The following is a 20,570-nucleotide window of genomic DNA, read 5'->3' on the forward strand; positions in this document are numbered from 1 at the left end:
CCTTCCTTCCTTCCTTCCTTCCTTCCTTCCTTCCTTCCTTCCTTCCTTCCTTCCTTGCTTCTCTTCTTGCCTTTCTTTCTCCCTGCTTTCTCCCCTTCCTCCTTTCCTTTCTAATTGGCAGCCTTTATTGCCTACTTGATTTCTAGACCTTTACTGAAGTAGCCCACCAGCCTATTAGTTTTGGTGATTGTAGTGGTGATTTTCATGATTAGCACACATCATTTTTCTAATAACTGAATGGAAGTTATGTCATGTGCTAATTAATTTCATTCATTGATCCTGAACAAGATTTAAATGGACAGTATTTTCATGTATTGGTCTTCTACTGAATTCTCTCATTGACTTTTAAAGAAACATGTGAAGCTTCAAAGGTTTTTGACAAATGTCATATTCAATATATTTGAGAAAATTGTTTTTTTCTGCATCACAAATGCCAAGAAACCTTCTCGCACCGCTCTCACTAATGACTGACTACTTTGGATGGAATAATTTGTCATTCTCTGTGTCCATTTTTTCTTTACAACTGACATTTCATAATGTGATGTGCATTATCCCAGCCTGTCACCCTGACAACCATAAGTAGTTTGAGGGGAAGAAGACTTTGCCATAGGGTTCCAGCAGTTGGGGGTGGGTGGAAGGTGCTTCCTTCCTGCAGCAACACTGTTTATGGAGCTCTCTACTTCTCTGAATGATGGTGCAGCATTACTACCCTTTAGGTGTCTGTTATCATGTGGCCTCTTTGGGCATCCTTTCTTATTCTCAAGAATGGACCATCTCTTGTCCCAGCACAACTGTTTCCTGAGTCAGGATTTCCTCTGTCCTTCAGATTCCACATCAACCTAATTTGACATAGGCAGAAGAATTTCTAGTTATAACTTTGCAACCTGATCCAATCTTCAGGAAGAGATCTGAACAAAGGAGAAAGTAAGCAAGTCTAGCTCAAACAAACTTATGGTTCTTATGAGTTAATCCTTTATGATTTGACTCCCTTCTAGGACTTAAACCATTGTTATGGTTTCCTTTCACACAGATACAGATATAGTAATGCAAAGAATATTGGATCTGGAATCAGGAAGACCTGAGTTCAAACTCTGCTTCTTATACTTTTGAAGTGTGATCAATCATGGACAAATCATATAACTTCTCTAAGCCTTTTTTTTTGCATCTAAAAAATGGGGATAATAGTACATGGAATATGTAAACTATGGATTCATTACAACACTCAAAGTGCATTAAAACACATTAGATCCTTTAAAGTGCTATATAAATGTCAATTATCATTCACAAATTTGATGTATGACAGAATTTTAGCATGAATCATAATTTTATTTTGTCATGATGATGTTAATATTCTTAAAGTGTTTTGTACTGCTTATTTCATAGATAACGTGGTCTGACTGATACCATTAGATGTATTTTTTATGTGTAGATCTCCTTTCTTTCTGACATGCAAATTCCTTGCAGATATAAGACTAGAGTTCACTTTTAAAAATAGGATTAAATATACAGCTCTCATAAGTTTAGTTTTTGCAGACAGTTTTGTTTTCTCAATGTCATTTTTACATTTTTATTTAGAATATTTTCCATGGTTACATGATTCATGATCTCCCTCCCCCACTCTCTCTTCCCCACCTCAGAAAGCTGACAAGCAGTTCCACTGGGTCCCAATGTCTTTTATATGTATATATGTGTGTGTGCATACCCAATTTTGCCCATCACATCACATCAAACAATTTGTAGCTGACAACTTAAAAATTTTTTTAAAGTTTTATGTTTGGTTATATATACATCAGTGCAAAGAAATAAACTAAAAATAAAATGATGAAATCTTATTTGATGAAATTGGTAGCTTAGGATTCTGAATATGTGATAAGAATGATAGAAGTTTGTTCAATTGTTTCTGACTCTTCATGATCCCATTTGAGATTTTCTTGGTAAAGATATAGGAGTGGCTTGCCATTTCCTTCTCCAGCTCACTTTACAGATGAGGAAATTGAGGCAAACAGGGTTAAGTGACTTAGCCAGGGTCACATAGCTAGTAAGTATCTGAGGCTAGATTCTTCCTGATTCACTCTATCCATTTCACCACCATGATAGAGGTGGGAGTCTTCATTTATTCCCTTAGGATGGTTATCTTCATAGTTTTAAAAAATTGTTTGACCAAATTTTATTAAGAATATATATATTACATGCTTATTAAAATTTATGTATTAATTTTGCGTTTTTAATCTGTTTTTCAGGATGGAGTAGGGGTAGATGAGAAGCTGTCTTTAAGGCGAGTAGCTGTGGTCGAAGATTTCTTTGACATTATCTATTCCATGCATGTGGAAACAGGGCCTAATGGAGAACAAATCAGAAAACATGCCGGACAGAAGAGAACTTATAAAGCAGTAAGTAAAAGAAAAAAAATTTAAAAATTTATCATATAGACATATATATATATTTATAAAGGATGCATTAAATATTTACATTGTAACATAGGTTATAGCCAAACAATATTTACAACTTCAGTTTAGCTACTAAATCTATATTTTATGTTTTGTGCCTATAGAACGTACATTTAGATAAGTATTACATTATTTACAAGTAAAATCTGCTTATATTACTCTGACGTTCCTGCAAAAATATTATTTTAATTTGGAAGTTTCAACAGTGGCTATAACCAGAGCAAAATGGACTAGATCCAGAATTAGCTATCATTAGGATATATATATATATATGTGTATATAATAATATATACACATATATATATAATTATTGGAGATTATTTACATTTTAGAGTAAAAAATTTAATATCTTTACAATAAAATAATGTTTGAACAACAGAATACTCTATTGAGCAGATAATCAAACAATATATTATATTACTATGGAATTAAAAATAATTTCTCAAGTGTCTAATGGCATTTCCAGGTCAACTACATACTTTAATTCAATTTTTTAATTTAATTAAGCTATTTTGTTGTGAAATTGGATTTAGCAAATTCACATCTTTCTGTAAGTATTTTATTGTTCTTTTTCTAAAAATTGCTAAAGCATACATTGATGTGCTTCTAATGTGAGAGAAATTATATATTCCATGGACAAAATCATTAATCAATGATTGAAACATAATTAATGACCCTTTGTTTTTGGCTACTGTTGTCGTCATTATTTTCCTCTATATTGATACACAATATCAGCCTGGATGCATTTTTTTTTACAGATACAGAAAAAGTGTGAAATGTTCAAAGTTTCAAATACAGGTACTTATGTTTGAAAATTAGCTACTGAGCATAAGAATAGCTTCTTTTCCATAACTATTTTTTGCTATATTGCTAGGGTCATATCAAATTTTTAGAATTGCATAATAACCTTCAATATATGTTATATTTATTCCCTTATCTCCATGATTTTGTTTCCTGGCTGTTTCCAAATTGCATGGTATTTGAGCAGGCACTTTAGCAAATTTTCTCACCTAATTCTGCTAAATGAACATCATTTTTGTCTATCACCTTAGGAGATTTTCTATCATTACTAATGATAATTGTTCAATTTCTTTTAATATTTTGATATAAACTAATAATCACCAAACACACTAATTTTCCTTTATTCTCCAAGCCAGGCCTGAATCTTTGGTCTTCATTTGAAAAGAGTCAATACATTTATCTACTAATCCCTCTAACTATACATTATTTTATGGTATTACCCTTGTATGAAACAGATTCGTGAACTTTAAGTTTCAGTGGGACTTTTCATCAATGGAATACCAAAATACAGTATTATCAAATGAAACTAAATACCTGACTTTTTTTTGCACAGTGTATGTTATCCAGTATACAGTACATACTAAAAGCAATTTTTATAGTTTAGTCTTCGAAATACATTCATTAAAGACTTTTTATTGTAGAAGCAAGTAGACAATAATATAGGCCAATATCTCTATGTAATTCTATCTTAATTTTCTTATAAGATTATGTGGAGAGAATTTAATTCACACTTATTAGACATGTAGGACATCCATTTAAATTAATTTGTTATAATGTTGTCTGCATTATTTTACTGGAGAAACAACTTGGGGAGCAATAAGCAGCATCTTAAGCTTGGCGTATTCCCTGAAGAAAATGGAACTTGAACCCAGTTCAAATTTGGACCCTTCCCAACCTTCTTCTTTTACTGATGTGCTTCTTCCCAGCATGCATTTATTCCGTTCCCTAACTAGTTCTGTGCTCTTTCTAACATTGTCAAAATTCCTATTTCATTGCTCTCTAGCAGATTTATATTATATCCCAGTAGTGTATGTTTTCTAATATAATTGATACTTGCATCACTAATTAATTTTAGAAAAATAATCAGCTTTGCAAAAAAAATATAATGTCTATCCTCTACAGTGAAGAGTTCACTTCATAGAGAATAAAAATATAAGATTTTCTGTAGAGCTGTTAAGGACTGTAATGGTCCCAACCTGTGAAGTATAAGTTATCTTCTCTGAGAATTATCATCATTATTAGGGATGTTGAGAGAGTATACTGGATAGCTAAAGTTTCTTTTTAATTTCAACACTGCAACTCATAGAGGCTTCACCAATATGTTCATTTTTCTTTTCTTTCCTTTATTCCTCTCCCTCCTTCCACTTAACTGATAAAATAAAATACTTTTATCATTTGACTAATCACTAGTATAATATGTTCATTCTTAGTATTATAGTTGGTCAATATAGTATACATTTTTGCATATTAGTTTATATCTTGTCACTGTGAAGGAACTGGTGGGCCTTTTTATGTAGAGTTAATATGGGGATGCCTTTTAGTTTTATTTAGCTGCAAAATGTCATTCCCTGAAATACCTAGGTAATGTGCAAATGAAACTTGATTTCTCCATGATCTGAATTTAGGTACCTACCTTTTTATTTCACATAAGCTCTTCTGAAAGTCCTCATAAAATGACACATTTTAGGAATAGATAAAGGCTATCTGACCCAATAGAATTTTCTTTCTTGTCTCATTCCGATATCTTCTTTTGCTTTTAATCTCTATATGGGCATATATTCTAGTTACATAATATAATGGGCAGATACAAAAATGTATTATATGTGATAAATGCCAGTACAGATCAGCTCTTAATTATCTGCAGTCATGAAGGGGGAATAGTGGTATGGACAGTCTAAAATTAAATTTAAGAACTTTCTTTTCAAAACCACTAGTATAGGGGTTTGGGATATGTTTTTGTATCTGTAAATTTTGATTACTTGGGATTTCACTTCAAAGAAAATAATTAAGCCATAGTATCAAAACCTATCCGAAGAGGAGCTCTGAGATTTTTTCCATTTCCCAGGCCTTCCACTTGCCAAATTTTTCTACAACCAACAAGAGCTAGAAATAGGCCTCTTTCTCTTAGCTATCTTTCTTGCTAAGGCTTAGTGGATCTGGTTCCTGTAGAACTCCCTCTAGAATTGAGATTGTTTAAATATTTGAGTTTGAAAGAGTACCCCTGTTACATACAAAGTAAAAGTGTGTGGTGTTGCTAGAATGAGTAATTAAGTAGATTTGGTGCTGTCAAAAAAAGGGAACTGTATGTGTTGTTTCCCTAGCAAAGAGTAACTAAGCTGAGTATCACAGGTGAAAACAATATTTGCCATTGATAAGCCACAAATATGAACAAATGTGAATGATAGATCATATATTTGCTTATGTGTAAAAACTGCTGATTAGGACACTAGTTCACTAAAGTAACAACCAACTACAGTTCATGGATGGTCCAATGAAACAGTTTACTAGCTGTGCCAAATGCTATTACAATTGCAGTTAACTTCTCAATCCATGTGAAAAATGAGACAGGAATAGACACCAGAAAAGAATCTAGAAGGTGAAAATGAGAAAAAACAAAGGATTCAGAGAAAAAGAAGGAGAAAGATGTGGAGCACAATATGCTAAAAAAAGACAAGGAAGCCCCAATACTGGGGTTCTGTGCTTCTTCCCAGATTAATCTTTCTACTTTGATTAAATACTTTTATTATAACTAAAAAAATACTAACAAAATGTAAAAGAGGAAAGCAGGAGTTTCAAGAAAAACAAGAAATATTGATGAAAGGATGAGAAGTGGTAATGGAGGAAGAAATAATGAATAGATCTGAATAGAGAAAAAACATGGAATTTGGCTACAATATTTCTGGGAGTTTTCATTTTGGGATTTCTTTTTGGAGATGCTAGAATGAGATCATATTGATTTTCTATAGAGAAAAAGGAAATCGATTCTAACTGTACTGACAAACTGACAAGGTGACCTACAAGCAATATTTTTTAAAAAGTGTACTTCTTGCTCTATTAATTAATTGTTAGCCTTTATTAAGGACGTATCTTGCACTAAGCATTCATCTAGTTTCTATCTGACACCTTGCCAGTAAAGGTAGCATGTCAAAATTTGATGTGTAGGTTATTGATCAAAGGAATCTTCATCTAGAAGAGGCTTAGGATTGAATGGAGAATGAGCCAGATAGTATGCTAGAGAGAATGAGCAATCATATAGGTGTGGGAGACAGCCAGAGAGCTCAGATGAGATAGAGTCAATGGACAAGAGAGAAGCACATGGGAGAATCAGTGAATGCAATATTTTTATTTCACATAAGCTTTTCTAAAAGTCTCAGGATGAAAGATTGTAGGATCAAAGTCAAATGATGAAAATCAAGGCAGAGAAGTCAGAAAAAATAATTGTGAAATGAGAGGAGATAAGACAGGTAGAGAAGGAGATCATTGGATTTGGTGTATCTAGAAGACTGAATTTGAATTCTACCTCTGGCAGTTACTACTTAGGTAAGCTCTAGGGAAGCCATTTAATAACTTTGAACTTTGGTTTCCTCATCTGTATAATGATGACAAAATTAGCACCTACTTCTCAGGGTTGTTTGTGTAGATCAATTGAGATGATATCTGTGAAATGCCTTGTAAATTTTGAAGTGTTCTATAGATGTGAGCAATTACGATCTTTAGTATTAAGATAGAGATGTAGGAGAAAATTAAGAAAGGCTTGCCCTTTACCCTTTCCAAGGCTCTTCTGTATGGTCTGGATTTCGTAGGTGGAGAAGGGATTATAAAAATTTCATGAACATTTGAGATCCTGGCATCCTCTGTTGGTAAGAAGACTCAGAAATTATGCTATAAGATGGATCAAAGAGTAGGTTGATAAGTGCATGTGTCACAGAAAGAGACAGTGAGAGAAAATGAGTTAAACAATGTATCCATAGGAAACTAAAAGGAGTTTGTTAACTCTTATGAAGGCAAGATATGAAAAAATCACAATTTCATATTATTTATAATTCTTTAAAAATTAAAAATTTTCACTCTCCACCCTGTAGCATTCTTTTCTGATATTTATTTTCTCTTTTGTGGCTAAACTCCTTGAGAATGCTATCTACATTTCCTATGTTTCTAGTCCTTGGCCTCTCATTGTCTTTTTATCTCTCTATAGTTTGACTGATAATCTGATCATTCAACCAAAATTGCTGTTTTCAAAGATTTCGATGATTTCTTAAATGCCAATCCAAATTTTGTCACCTTTTCTCAGTCTTCATCCTTCTTTATTTAATTTTAATTTTACCATTTCCAAATTCTCTCCCTTCTTCCAGCCCCTCTCACATGTATTGACAAAGCAAGAAATATTATAACCTCTATACATGTGAAGTTATGGAAAACATTTCCACATTAGCAATGTTAAAAGAAAAAAAACAAGACAAAATTAGGGGGAAATATTTCAGTCTGCACTGAGTCCATCAGTTCTCTATCTGGAGGTAGAAAGTATTTTACATCATGAGACTGGACTTGTAGTGAATTGTATTTTTCAGAATTTCTAAATCTTTCATAATTGTTTATATTTACAATATTGCTGTTACTGTGTATTCTCCTTGTTCTGTTCACCTCACTTTGCATCAGTTCATATAAGTATTTGTTTTTTTTCCTGAAACCATTTCCATCATTTCTTATAGCACAACAGTATTTCATCATATTCATATGCTATAATGTATGCAGCCTCTCCTTAATTGATGGGAATCCCCTTAGTTTCTAATTCTTTACCACCATAAAAAGAGATTTTATAAATATTTTTGTACATATGGACCCTTTTCCTTTTTTCTTTAATCTCTTAGAGGTATAGATCTAATAATGGTGTTGCTGGGGCAAATGTTACACAGAATTTGATAGCTTTTTTAACATTGTTCCAAATTATTTTACAGATTGATTTAGATTAGTTCACAGTCCACTAACAGTGCATTAGTGTACCTATTTTTCTGCTTCTCCTCCAATGAAGTGGCACTTCAGAATTGTTTAAATTTGTATTTATCAAATTTTTGGTAAGTTAGAGCAAATTTCCATATGACTCTTGATGGCTTTGATTTCTTCCTTTGGAAACTGTCTATTGACATCCTTTGATTATCAGTTAGAGAATTGTTCTTATTTTAAATAAATTTGGCTCAATTTGCTATATATTTGAGAAATTAGATCTTTATCAGAGAAACTTGCTGCAAAATTTCACTACTTTTCTGTTTTTCTTCTAATTTTGGCTACATCAGTTTTGTTTGTGCAAAACTTGTAATTATAAGTAATTATAATAATAATAAANATTGCAGTTAACTTCTCAATCCATGTGAAAAATGAGACAGGAATAGACACCAGAAAAGAATCTAGAAGGTGAAAATGAGAAAAAACAAAGGATTCAGAGAAAAAGAAGGAGAAAGATGTGGAGCACAATATGCTAAAAAAAGACAAGGAAGCCCCAATACTGGGGTTCTGTGCTTCTTCCCAGATTAATCTTTCTACTTTGATTAAATACTTTTATTATAACTAAAAAAATACTAACAAAATGTAAAAGAGGAAAGCAGGAGTTTCAAGAAAAACAAGAAATATTGATGAAAGGATGAGAAGTGGTAATGGAGGAAGAAATAATGAATAGATCTGAATAGAGAAAAAACATGGAATTTGGCTACAATATTTCTGGGAGTTTTCATTTTGGGATTTCTTTTTGGAGATGCTAGAATGAGATCATATTGATTTTCTATAGAGAAAAAGGAAATCGATTCTAACTGTACTGACAAACTGACAAGGTGACCTACAAGCAATATTTTTTAAAAAGTGTACTTCTTGCTCTATTAATTAATTGTTAGCCTTTATTAAGGACGTATCTTGCACTAAGCATTCATCTAGTTTCTATCTGACACCTTGCCAGTAAAGGTAGCATGTCAAAATTTGATGTGTAGGTTATTGATCAAAGGAATCATCATCTAGAAGAGGCTTAGGATTGAATGGAGAATGAGCCAGATAGTATGCTAGAGAGAATGAGCAATCATATAGGTGTGGGAGACAGCCAGAGAGCTCAGATGAGATAGAGTCAATGGACAAGAGAGAAGCACATGGGAGAATCAGTGAATGCAATATTTTTATTTCACATAAGCTTTTCTAAAAGTCTCAGGATGAAAGATTGTAGGATCAAAGTCAAATGATGAAAATCAAGGCAGAGAAGTCAGAAAAAATAATTGTGAAATGAGAGGAGATAAGACAGGTAGAGAAGGAGATCATTGGATTTGGTGTATCTAGAAGACTGAATTTGAATTCTACCTCTGGCAGTTACTACTTAGGTAAGCTCTAGGGAAGCCATTTAATAACTTTGAACTTTGGTTTCCTCATCTGTATAATGATGACAAAATTAGCACCTACTTCTCAGGGTTGTTTGTGTAGATCAATTGAGATGATATCTGTGAAATGCCTTGTAAATTTTGAAGTGTTCTATAGATGTGAGCAATTACGATCTTTAGTATTAAGATAGAGATGTAGGAGAAAATTAAGAAAGGCTTGCCCTTTACCCTTTCCAAGGCTCTTCTGTATGGTCTGGATTTCGTAGGTGGAGAAGGGATTATAAAAATTTCATGAACATTTGAGATCCTGGCATCCTCTGTTGGTAAGAAGACTCAGAAATTATGCTATAAGATGGATCAAAGAGTAGGTTGATAAGTGCATGTGTCACAGAAAGAGACAGTGAGAGAAAATGAGTTAAACAATGTATCCATAGGAAACTAAAAGGAGTTTGTTAACTCTTATGAAGGCAAGATATGAAAAAATCACAATTTCATATTATTTATAATTCTTTAAAAATTAAAAATTTTCACTCTCCACCCTGTAGCATTCTTTTCTGATATTTATTTTCTCTTTTGTGGCTAAACTCCTTGAGAATGCTATCTACATTTCCTATGTTTCTAGTCCTTGGCCTCTCATTGTCTTTTTATCTCTCTATAGTTTGACTGATAATCTGATCATTCAACCAAAATTGCTGTTTTCAAAGATTTCGATGATTTCTTAAATGCCAATCCAAATTTTGTCACCTTTTCTCAGTCTTCATCCTTCTTTATTTAATTTTAATTTTACCATTTCCAAATTCTCTCCCTTCTTCCAGCCCCTCTCACATGTATTGACAAAGCAAGAAATATTATAACCTCTATACATGTGAAGTTATGGAAAACATTTCCACATTAGCAATGTTAAAAGAAAAAAAACAAGACAAAATTAGGGGGAAATATTTCAGTCTGCACTGAGTCCATCAGTTCTCTATCTGGAGGTAGAAAGTATTTTACATCATGAGACTGGACTTGTAGTGAATTGTATTTTTCAGAATTTCTAAATCTTTCATAATTGTTTATATTTACAATATTGCTGTTACTGTGTATTCTCCTTGTTCTGTTCACCTCACTTTGCATCAGTTCATATAAGTATTTGTTTTTTTTCCTGAAACCATTTCCATCATTTCTTATAGCACAACAGTATTTCATCATATTCATATGCTATAATGTATGCAGCCTCTCCTTAATTGATGGGAATCCCCTTAGTTTCTAATTCTTTACCACCATAAAAAGAGATTTTATAAATATTTTTGTACATATGGACCCTTTTCCTTTTTTCTTTAATCTCTTAGAGGTATAGATCTAATAATGGTATTGCTGGGGCAAATGTTACACAGAATTTGATAGCTTTTTTAACATTGTTCCAAATTATTTTACAGATTGATTTAGATTAGTTCACAGTCCACTAACAGTGCATTAGTGTACCTATTTTTCTGCTTCTCCTCCAATGAAGTGGCACTTCAGAATTGTTTAAATTTGTATTTATCAAATTTTTGGTAAGTTAGAGCAAATTTCCATATGACTCTTGATGGCTTTGATTTCTTCCTTTGGAAACTGTCTATTGACATCCTTTGATTATCAGTTAGAGAATTGTTCTTATTTTAAATAAATTTGGCTCAATTTGCTATATATTTGAGAAATTAGATCTTTATCAGAGAAACTTGCTGCAAAATTTCACTACTTTTCTGTTTTTCTTCTAATTTTGGCTACATCAGTTTTGTTTGTGCAAAACTTGTAATTATAAGTAATTATAATAATAATAAATATAATTATTATAATGTAACCTAAATTATCCATTTTACTTCCTGTGATCCTCTCTGTCTGCTTTGTCATGAACTTTTCTCCTATCTCTATATAAGGCAGGCAATTCCTTCCATGCTCCCTTAATTTGCTTATGATGTGACTCTTTATGTTGAAACCATGGACTCATTTTGAGCTTATCTTGGTAAACGATGTGAGATATTGGTATATGACTAGTTCTACCTGACAACTTTTCAGTTTCTAGAGGTTTTTGTCAGTTAGTGAGTTTATAACCCAAGAGCTGGAATCTTTGGGTTTATCACACACTAGTCTACTGTACTCATTTGCTTCTATATATTAGGCATCTAATCTATTTCACCGATTGCTCTATTTCTTTTTTAGGACCAAACTGTTTTCATCATTACCACTTTATAATATAGTTTGAGATATGGTACTGCTAGACTCTCTTCCTTTTCTGGGAGGGGGGTTGGTTTTCTTGATAGTCTTGACTTTTGTCCTTCCAGATGAATTTTGTTATTTTTCTTGTTTTATAAAGTAATTATTTGCTAGCTTGGTTGGTACAAGGCAGAATAAGTATATTAATTTTATTATATTCTTTTGGCCTATCTATGAGCAATTAATATTTCTACAATTACTTAGATTTCTTTCTGTGAAGACAATAAAATTGTGTTCATACAGTTTCTATGTGTGTGTCTTGGTAAGTAGACTCCTAAGTATTATCTACTAACTGCAGTTATTTTAAATGGAATTTATCTCTTCCTGCTTGGTTTTATAGGTAATATATAGATATGCTTTTGGTTAGCTTTTTAGTTGATTCGCTAGCATTCTCTAAGTAATACCCTCTCATATCATCTACAGAGTTTTATTTCCTCAGTGCCTATGCTTATTCCTTTAATTTCTTTTTCTTGTCTTATTGCTGTAGCTAGCCCTTTTAGTATAATACTGAACAATATCATGATAATGGATATCCTTGCTTCACCCTTGAACTTATTGGAAAAGCTTCTAGCTTATCTCTATCACAGACAGGTCTATTTCTCCTATTGGTTTGGATGAGATCATTAAGGATACTTCTCCCTTTTTTACTTCAGCCGAGGTATAATAAATTCTACTCCAGTTCTCAATTGTGTTTCTTATTAACAATACATTTTTAAATTCTGATTTCTAATGCATTCTACTATTCTCTTTCATTTTATGGTTGAGTTTATCCCATACATATTCACCATTATTTCTGGTAACTGTATTTCCTTCCATCTTATTCTTTTATTTATCTTTCTCTCTTTTAAAAATTCTGTTCCCTCCTTAGAAATCTGTTTTGCTTTTGACAGTTCCCTCCCTTAAACTACCTTTCTTCTTATCACCACCCTCTACCCCTTTATCTTAACACTTTTCCCTCCTACTTCCTTAGTGGGTAGATAGATTTCTAAACCCAACTGTGTATTTATATATATATATATATATATATGTGTATATATATATATGCATATGAACTATAGTTTAAATGTTGCCCACTTTCCACACCATTTCTCCCTCCATTATAAAAACTCTTCCTTGTTTGCTTTTATGTGAGATTATTTCCTCATTCTTTCATTCCTTCCTCCTTCCCCCAGTGCATCCATATTTCACATTTTTCTGTTTTTCTTTTGAGATCATCCAGCATAGTAGACTCACACCATGCCTTCTGTCTAAGTAGACTCCTTCTAACTGTTTTAATGATGATAACATTTTTAGGGATTACATGTATTAGCTTCCCATTTGGGAGTGTAAACAGTTTAGCCTTATTTAGTCCCTTATGATTTCTCACTTGTCCTGACTTTATTGCTGTCCATGCTCCCATCCTGCTTCTCTCTCTGTGTGAATCTTGCATTGTCCTGGGATCTTTGCCACTTGAGCTGATTTCAACACAGGCATCTTGGCTTCTGTGTGAACCCACAGAGGCAAGCCTTTTGGTAGAGGCTGTCAGTCTGTTTTTCTGTGGATAATGTGAAGGGAAGTCAGAGTCACTGATGCCATCTTGTCTGCAGATTTTGTTAGAGAGGATCTTACTAAATTTTTTTTAATTCCCTACTATCAATGCTTTGGAAAATCAACACTGGGAAAGTTATTGGATCACATGTGAGGAACAGACTCAGGTGGAAGAATGATCCAAACATTACTGTCCTTGGATTTTCCCTTCCTGAGTCTTTACTTTTCCATCTTTACTTGACTCTCTTATTTCTTTCTGGGATTCTAAGCTGAGTCAAGTTCTTCAGTCTCCATGTCTGACCTCCTAGTTATGTTGGCCTAGGTGTGATATTTTCCCCTTGGATCAGATGGGAAAAGGTTAGAATTTTTCCAAAGGGCAAGTTACAAAGAAAATAAAATGAAACGACAATTCAAAAGCATAAAAGCAAATGTTTTGTTTTATTATTGTCAGTTTGTTTTTACAGATTCTTTTTTAAATGTATAACCACAAACTGACTTGGCTGGAAAATAGCTTCCTGGATGCTTTGCCTCAGTCTTATTTTTGCCTTTGCCTTTCTCTGCGATAGATCTTAGAATGTGTGGATCAGCCTCTAAATCTAAACTAGACAAGTTGTAACCACTGCTAGTTTGGTTGGGATGTTCAGTCTTTTCCCAAACCTGTACTATCTTTCTAGTTCTGAGTATTAGGTTTGTTCTGGCTGGGGCCCCAGAATTTCCTGTGTTATTCCTCTCTTGAAAACTGCTTCCCTCATCAGTGCTGCCCTCTCTACCTCTCCCTGGCACACACAGTAGAATTTTAATCACTCTGGATATATGACAGTCTTATAATCATTCCTGATCATCTCTTTCCACCACCCCCCCCGCCTTTTAAAAAAACCCTTTCTTTCTGCCTTAGTATCAATAATATGCATTGCTTCTAAGGCAGAAGAGCAGTAAGGGGTAGGCAATGGGGTTAAATGACTTTACCAGGATCAAACAGCTCAGAACTGTCCGAGGTCAGAATTGATGTCAAGACCTCCTCTCTCTAGACCTGGCTCTCAGTCCTCTGAGCCACCTCACCACTCCACCCCTATTCTTTTTTTTTCTTGTATCATTGGTCAGAAACACATATCCTAGATGGTTCCACAATTTAATATGTATTTATCAAGGATCTACTCTATAAAAATCACTCTGAGCTTACAGAGTAGCAAATGATTTGCTTCCTTCTCTTTGGCTACAAAAAGCAGAAGGATAGAAGTTGTAAAACAGATGAAAAAACTTCGTATTAGAGCTGCACTCGAGTGGAATGACCTGCCTGAGATTTTGTGTTTCTTATCACTGGAGGTTTGTCAGGGGATACTAGTCAAGGAAAATGAAGATTAAGAAGAAGCTATTGGATCTAGCAATGAAGAAATCAATAGTGACTTTGGAGAGAGTAGTTTCTGTGGAATGAGAAGGTCAAAAGCTGGATAGTAAGCAGTCACAGAAAGCAGTCTCTCAGAGATGAAAGAATCTCAGCCGTCATCTTGTCCAAACTATACTTGATCACTTATTTGCTTCATTTGCTAATTTATCTTGCCAGGGTATATAGTTTGGCCTTTTCACAGTCCTCGTTCTCTTTGACTTCTCTCCAAACCTTTGATACTGTTGATCACATTTTCCTCCTTGATTTTCTCTTTTCTTTATATTTTTCAGGATACCATTCTCTCTCGATTCTCCTCCTTCTATCTACCTAACTGCTCTTTCTTTGTGTCCTTTGCTGGACCTACATCCAGATCATGCCCTCTAACCCTAGGTGTCCCTTACAATTCTGTCCTAGGTCCCCTTCTCTTCTCTCTTTATATTACATGATCACTTGGGAATGTCAGCTCCCACGATTTAGTTACTCTTTCTACATTGATGATATTCAAATTTATTGTCTTGCCCTAACCTCTCTGGTAACCTCCAATCTCATATTTCTATATTTTTTAATTTACTGTTTGTTTGTTTGTTTCATTAAATTTCAAAGATTTCTCTCTCCCTCCCTTCCTCCTTCCCCTCCTCACACTAGAGAAGGCATCATTTGATCAAAAACAATGTAAATATAAAACCATGTATTGCTTGTTTCTATTTAATAGTTCTTTCTCTGAAGGTGAACATACCCTAGTTATTATTCAAACAATATTTTTGTTTCAGTATGTAATGTTCTCTTGATTCTGTTCATTTCATTCTTCATAATTTAATGTAGGGTTTTCCATGTTTTTTTTAAATTTACCTGCTCATTATTTCTTACAGTGCAGTAACATCCATCTCAATCATATGCCATAACTTGTTTAGCTATTCCTCAGTTGATGGGCACCCCCTCAATTTCCAGTTCTTCGTCACCACCAGGAGAGTTGCTATAAATATTTTAGAACATATAGGATCTTTTCCTTTTTCCCTGTTCACCTAACCTAATAGTGATATTGCTGGGTCAAAAGGGATCCACATTTCTATAATTCTTTCGGCATAATTCCAGATTGTGCTCCAAAATGTTCAGAGTTCCACTAACAGTGTATCAATGTCCCCATTTTTCCATATCCCCTCTAACATTTGTCATTTTGCCTTTTTATCATTTTAGCTGATTTGATAGGTGTGAGATGACATCACAGGCTTTTTTTGATTTGTTTCTCTAATCAGTAATGATTTAGAGCAGTGATTCCCAAAGTGGGTGCCACTGCCCCCTGGTAGGTGCTGCAGTGATTTAAAATGTAAATTTTAAATTAAAATAAAAAAAATTAATTTCCAGGGGGTTAAGTAATATTTTTTATGGAAAGGGGGCAGGCAGTAGGCCAAAAAAGTTTGGGAACCACTGATCTAGAGCATTTTTCATATAGCTATATGTAGCTTTGATGTATTTATCCATGTCTGTTTATATCTTTTAACCATTTATCAATTGGTGAAAAGCTCATATACTTATAAATTTGACAATGTTCTTTATATATTTTAGATATTCTATCGAAGAAGCTGTCAATAAAACTTTGGCCAATTTTCCACTCTTTGTCTAATCTTGGTTACATTAGTTTTATTTGTACAACCTTTTTTTTTTAAATTTAATGTAATCAGCAGCTTTTCAGATATGAACCTAATGTCTAGTGGACATCTGAAACTCAGCATGTCACAATTTGAATTCATTTTTTCACATGAAACTCTCTCCTCATCACTATTACTGTAGAGGGCAAATTCGTCCTCCCTCAGGCTCACGTCCTAGGAGCCATACTTGACTTCTCACCATCTCTCGCACTCAATATTCAATTTATTTCCAAGGTCTGTCAGTTTCCCCTCTATAGCATCTCTAATATACACCCTCTTCTATCCTGTGACATTGTCACCACCCTTGAATAACCCCTCAACCCTTCATGCCTGGACTATTATAATAGCTGCTTGGTGAGTCTATCTGTTTCGAGTCTTTCCCTGTCCCAATCCATCCTCCATTCAGCCAGCAAAGTGATTTTAACTAAAGTTCAGGTTTGACCATGTCACTAGCAGGCTCAATAAACTCCAGTGACTCCCTATATTTCCAGGATGAAATATAAAATAATCTTTTTGGCATTCAAAGTGCTCTTCATAACCTAGTCTCATCCTCCCTTTTCAATCTTCTTGCATTCTACTCCCCAACATATATTCTTCAGTCCAATCACATTAGCTTTCTGGCTTTTCCACAAACAAGACAGTCCATCTCTAGACTCCCTGCATTTTCTCTGGCTGCCCCTGGTACCTGGAATGCTCCCCCTCCTCAACTTTACCTAATAACCTCCCACGACTCCCTTTAAGTCTCAACTAAAATTCCATCTTCTACAGGAAGCCTTTCCCAATGTCCCTTAATTCTAGTCCTTTTTCCTTGTTAAATATTTCCTATATATTTTGAATATGCAAGAACTGCTGTTGCCTTTTTTTTGTATCCCCAGCCCATAGCACAGTACACAGTAGGTGCAAAATAAATGTTTATTGACTGCTTCATAGTATTAACAATAGAGTGGCTCTAAAATTATGGTTGGCTTTATAGAGCAGTGCAATATAATAGATTTCTCCTTCCCTAAAATGCAGATAGATGGCACAGTTGATAGAGTTCCAAATCTAGAGTCAGGAAGACTCCTCTTTCTGAATTAAAATCTAGCCTCAGGTACTTCCTATATGTGTGACCCTGGACAAGTCATTTAACCCTGGTTGCCTCAGTTTCCTCAGCTATAAAATGAGTTGGAGAAGGAAATGGCAAACCACTCCAATTTCTGCAAAGAAAACCCCTGAATGGGGACACAAGGAATCAGACACACCTGAAAAATGACTGAATTATAAAGTACTGACTTTGAAAACAGGAAGACCTGAGTTCATACCCTGCATCTGACACATATTGCTTAGTGTTATCCTGTACTGATCACTTCTCTCCTTTCTCTAGACAACTTTCCAAGACTATAGGTTGTAGAGAAGTTGCCAACCTGTCTTAGTAGTAGTAGTAGAAGTGTCTTTGTCAGCAATTTCCCTGCATTGGTGATAGCACAGGTCCAGTAAGTATCCCTAAATACATTTAGCTTTGACCTGGATGTGATATATTGTATCTTGGATTTTTGTATTCATTTATTGTTTTTCTTTTGTTGCCTCTGTTATAATATATTGGAGTGGTTTCCCCCGTTGCTTGTTTGAGGGTTCCTATAAGATCAAGGCTGGTTTTATGCCATTCTTTTTTGTTGGGGATGGCTTTACTTTGGTTATAGACTCTGTAGGTCTTATGTGGGAGGCCCAGAAGACCCTGCTACTCAAATATTCTTCTTTTCTGCCATTCAGCCTTACATTCTACCATCATAAATTCATTTCTCTGAGACAAAGCAATAGCCATTACTGCCTTAAAAACACAAATGCATGCAACCTATTATACTTGCAACCTAGGGAGGCAACATGCCTTACTACAGTGTTGTCAAACTCAAAATAAGAGAGAAGACCACTAAAAAAATGCCACAAGAATGCCAACAGAAGGAACAACATACTAAACTACAAGTGAATTTTTATAACTGTTGTTGAAGGAAGACTACAAATTCATTTATATACTTCTTTACCTCTGTAACAACTGGCTGTGACCAAGGCTTGAAAGCAAAGGGATTTTTGATAGAAGATACTGAAAATGGGGAATTCTGGAGAAAGGAGTATGGCTTAGAGAGAACAGATGTAGGTGGTGCACCAAAATAATGGGTCCTGAGGTAGCCAAGGGTCAACTAACTCTGAGGCAACTCCAACCAAATATCCAATTTATGTACATGTATGTGCATTAATACAAAATTAATCATATGTATAAATATATAGAAGAAATTAATTTTGCACAACTATTTTTCAGTGTACATATACCATAAATATTTATTGTATGTTTTTTTGAAACACTCATTTTAGAAAGGCACTATTCAGGTAAATGTTGTATATGATTTCCTTCCTTGGCAAGGTAAATGATTAGGTAATATGCCTATATACAAAGTAATAGCTACTACTGACACATTCCATACAACATGAGTATTTTCTTCTTCCCTCTCAGCTCTCAGCTCCCCAAAGTGGCATGGCAAAGATGTATATGAAGCAGTAGGCTGAGTAGAACCATCTTGCAAGACGTTTCATGGAGAATAAAAATTAAAATTTTGCTCCTGCCTATATATGATCTCGTTATGAGGCTTCTACCTTTTTGACACCTACAATATAACATAAAAAATGTTGTTGCATATGGTTATAGAAAATGAGATCAAGAAACTATTCTGTGAAGAAGTTTCACATTTGTTTCAGGAAATACCCTGACACAATTTTTCCTAATGTGACATTTTTGGAGATGTAGCAATTATATTGATCTCTCTCTCCAGATGTTAACTTCCCCCCCAAGCAACACATCACAAACTGATTTCTTTCAAGTCTCCATATTCCAGTCGGAGGTATCATCCCTCTAAGTCTCAGGTCAAATTTACATTCTTTGTTTTCAGATCCCTAGTTCAACTTGCTTGTTTCTAGTACTTTTGTCATTGTGTAGCCATTGGTTTTATGCATGTTGCACATTCAATGACTAGTAAAATAGAAATCTCCTTGAGGACAAGGAGTGTTTTTTAATTTAAATTAATCTTTGTGTCTCTAGCATATTGCACAATGTCTTTCAAATAGCAGACTAGCAATATATTATTTCTTAATTGAACAATTGCATACAACCGTTAATACCCAAGGCATCTATTTCTCTGTATTGAATGTTTAGATCTAGACATAAAGCACACAGCATTAAATTGCAGTTACAGGTTAGGACAAGCCTATCATGTTAAGTAACTGCATAAAAGAAAATATTCAGACAGTGTACTATACCAGAGGTATGGAATTTCTCAGGGGGAAAAAAGTAAAATTCGATGTCACAACAATTAAGTTTGTTAATGAAGCCATATTAAAGTAGTGTAATATTGTGGTTCATTGATGTCAGTTGCCTCATTGTCCGTGAAGGCCAGGATAGAGTCATCAAAGGGAAGAAAAACATTAAAACCACCAATCCTGTGATCCTCAAAAATTAGCTGTTGGGGACTTGAGAGACAAGAGAACCATAAAAAGGAAGTGAGAGGAAGAATCAGATGAAAACAAAACAACAAAAACTTATTAGCTAACATACATCACTTTTTGTTGACTCATTTATTTATTTCAGTCATGTCCAACTCTTTGTGATCTCATTTGGTGTTTTCTGGGCAAAGACACTGGAGCAATTTGTCATTTCCTTCTCCAGCTTATTTTACAAATAAGGAAACTGAAGCAAATAGTTAAGTGATTTGCCCAGGGTCACACATATAGTAAATGTCTGATGTCAAATTCGAACTCAGAAAGATGAGTCTTCCTGATTCTAGGTCTGGTGTTCTATCTACTGAGCCACTTAGCTCCCTCACTGTGATATAACTAAGTCCCCCAATATATAAATATATCACAATTACTATCAGTACTCTCTCTCTCTTTCTCTCTCTCTCTCTCTTTCTCTCTCTCTCTGTTTCTGTCTCTGTTTCTATCTCTGTCTCTCTCCCCAAATATATGTGTTTGTGTGCATGTTTATAAATACGTATATATACAAGTATGTGTACACATCAATACTTGTATACATATGTGTGTATGTATACAAACCATATATATGTGTGTATATATGTATATATATACACATATATACACAATTTTTTAAAGGAACAATATCCTTCTATTACTCAGGCTAGTGCCCATCTATTGGTTA

At 34.1% G+C, this 20,570-nt stretch overlaps 1 protein-coding gene across 6 annotated transcripts in view; it reads left to right on the forward strand.

The window, feature by feature from the left end:
- NOL4 (nucleolar protein 4) overlaps positions 1 to 20,570 on the forward strand; it is a 436,338-nt gene that overhangs the window by 85,178 nt on the left and 330,590 nt on the right. For 3 of the 6 annotated variants that reach the window (XM_044658026.1, XM_044658029.1, XM_044658030.1), the window contains exon 2: positions 2,241 to 2,390. In XM_044658026.1, the coding sequence (XP_044513961.1) occupies positions 2,241 to 2,390 (150 nt within the window). Of the gene's footprint in view, positions 1 to 2,240; positions 2,391 to 3,182; positions 3,246 to 14,401; positions 14,448 to 20,570 lie in introns of all 6 variants that reach the window. The other 3 variants (XM_044658025.1, XM_044658028.1, XM_044658027.1) reach the window with 2 other exon arrangements.

This window comes from Gracilinanus agilis, chromosome 1 (genome assembly GCF_016433145.1).
Source record: "Gracilinanus agilis isolate LMUSP501 chromosome 1, AgileGrace, whole genome shotgun sequence".
Classification (NCBI taxonomy): Eukaryota; Metazoa; Chordata; class Mammalia; order Didelphimorphia; family Didelphidae; genus Gracilinanus; species Gracilinanus agilis.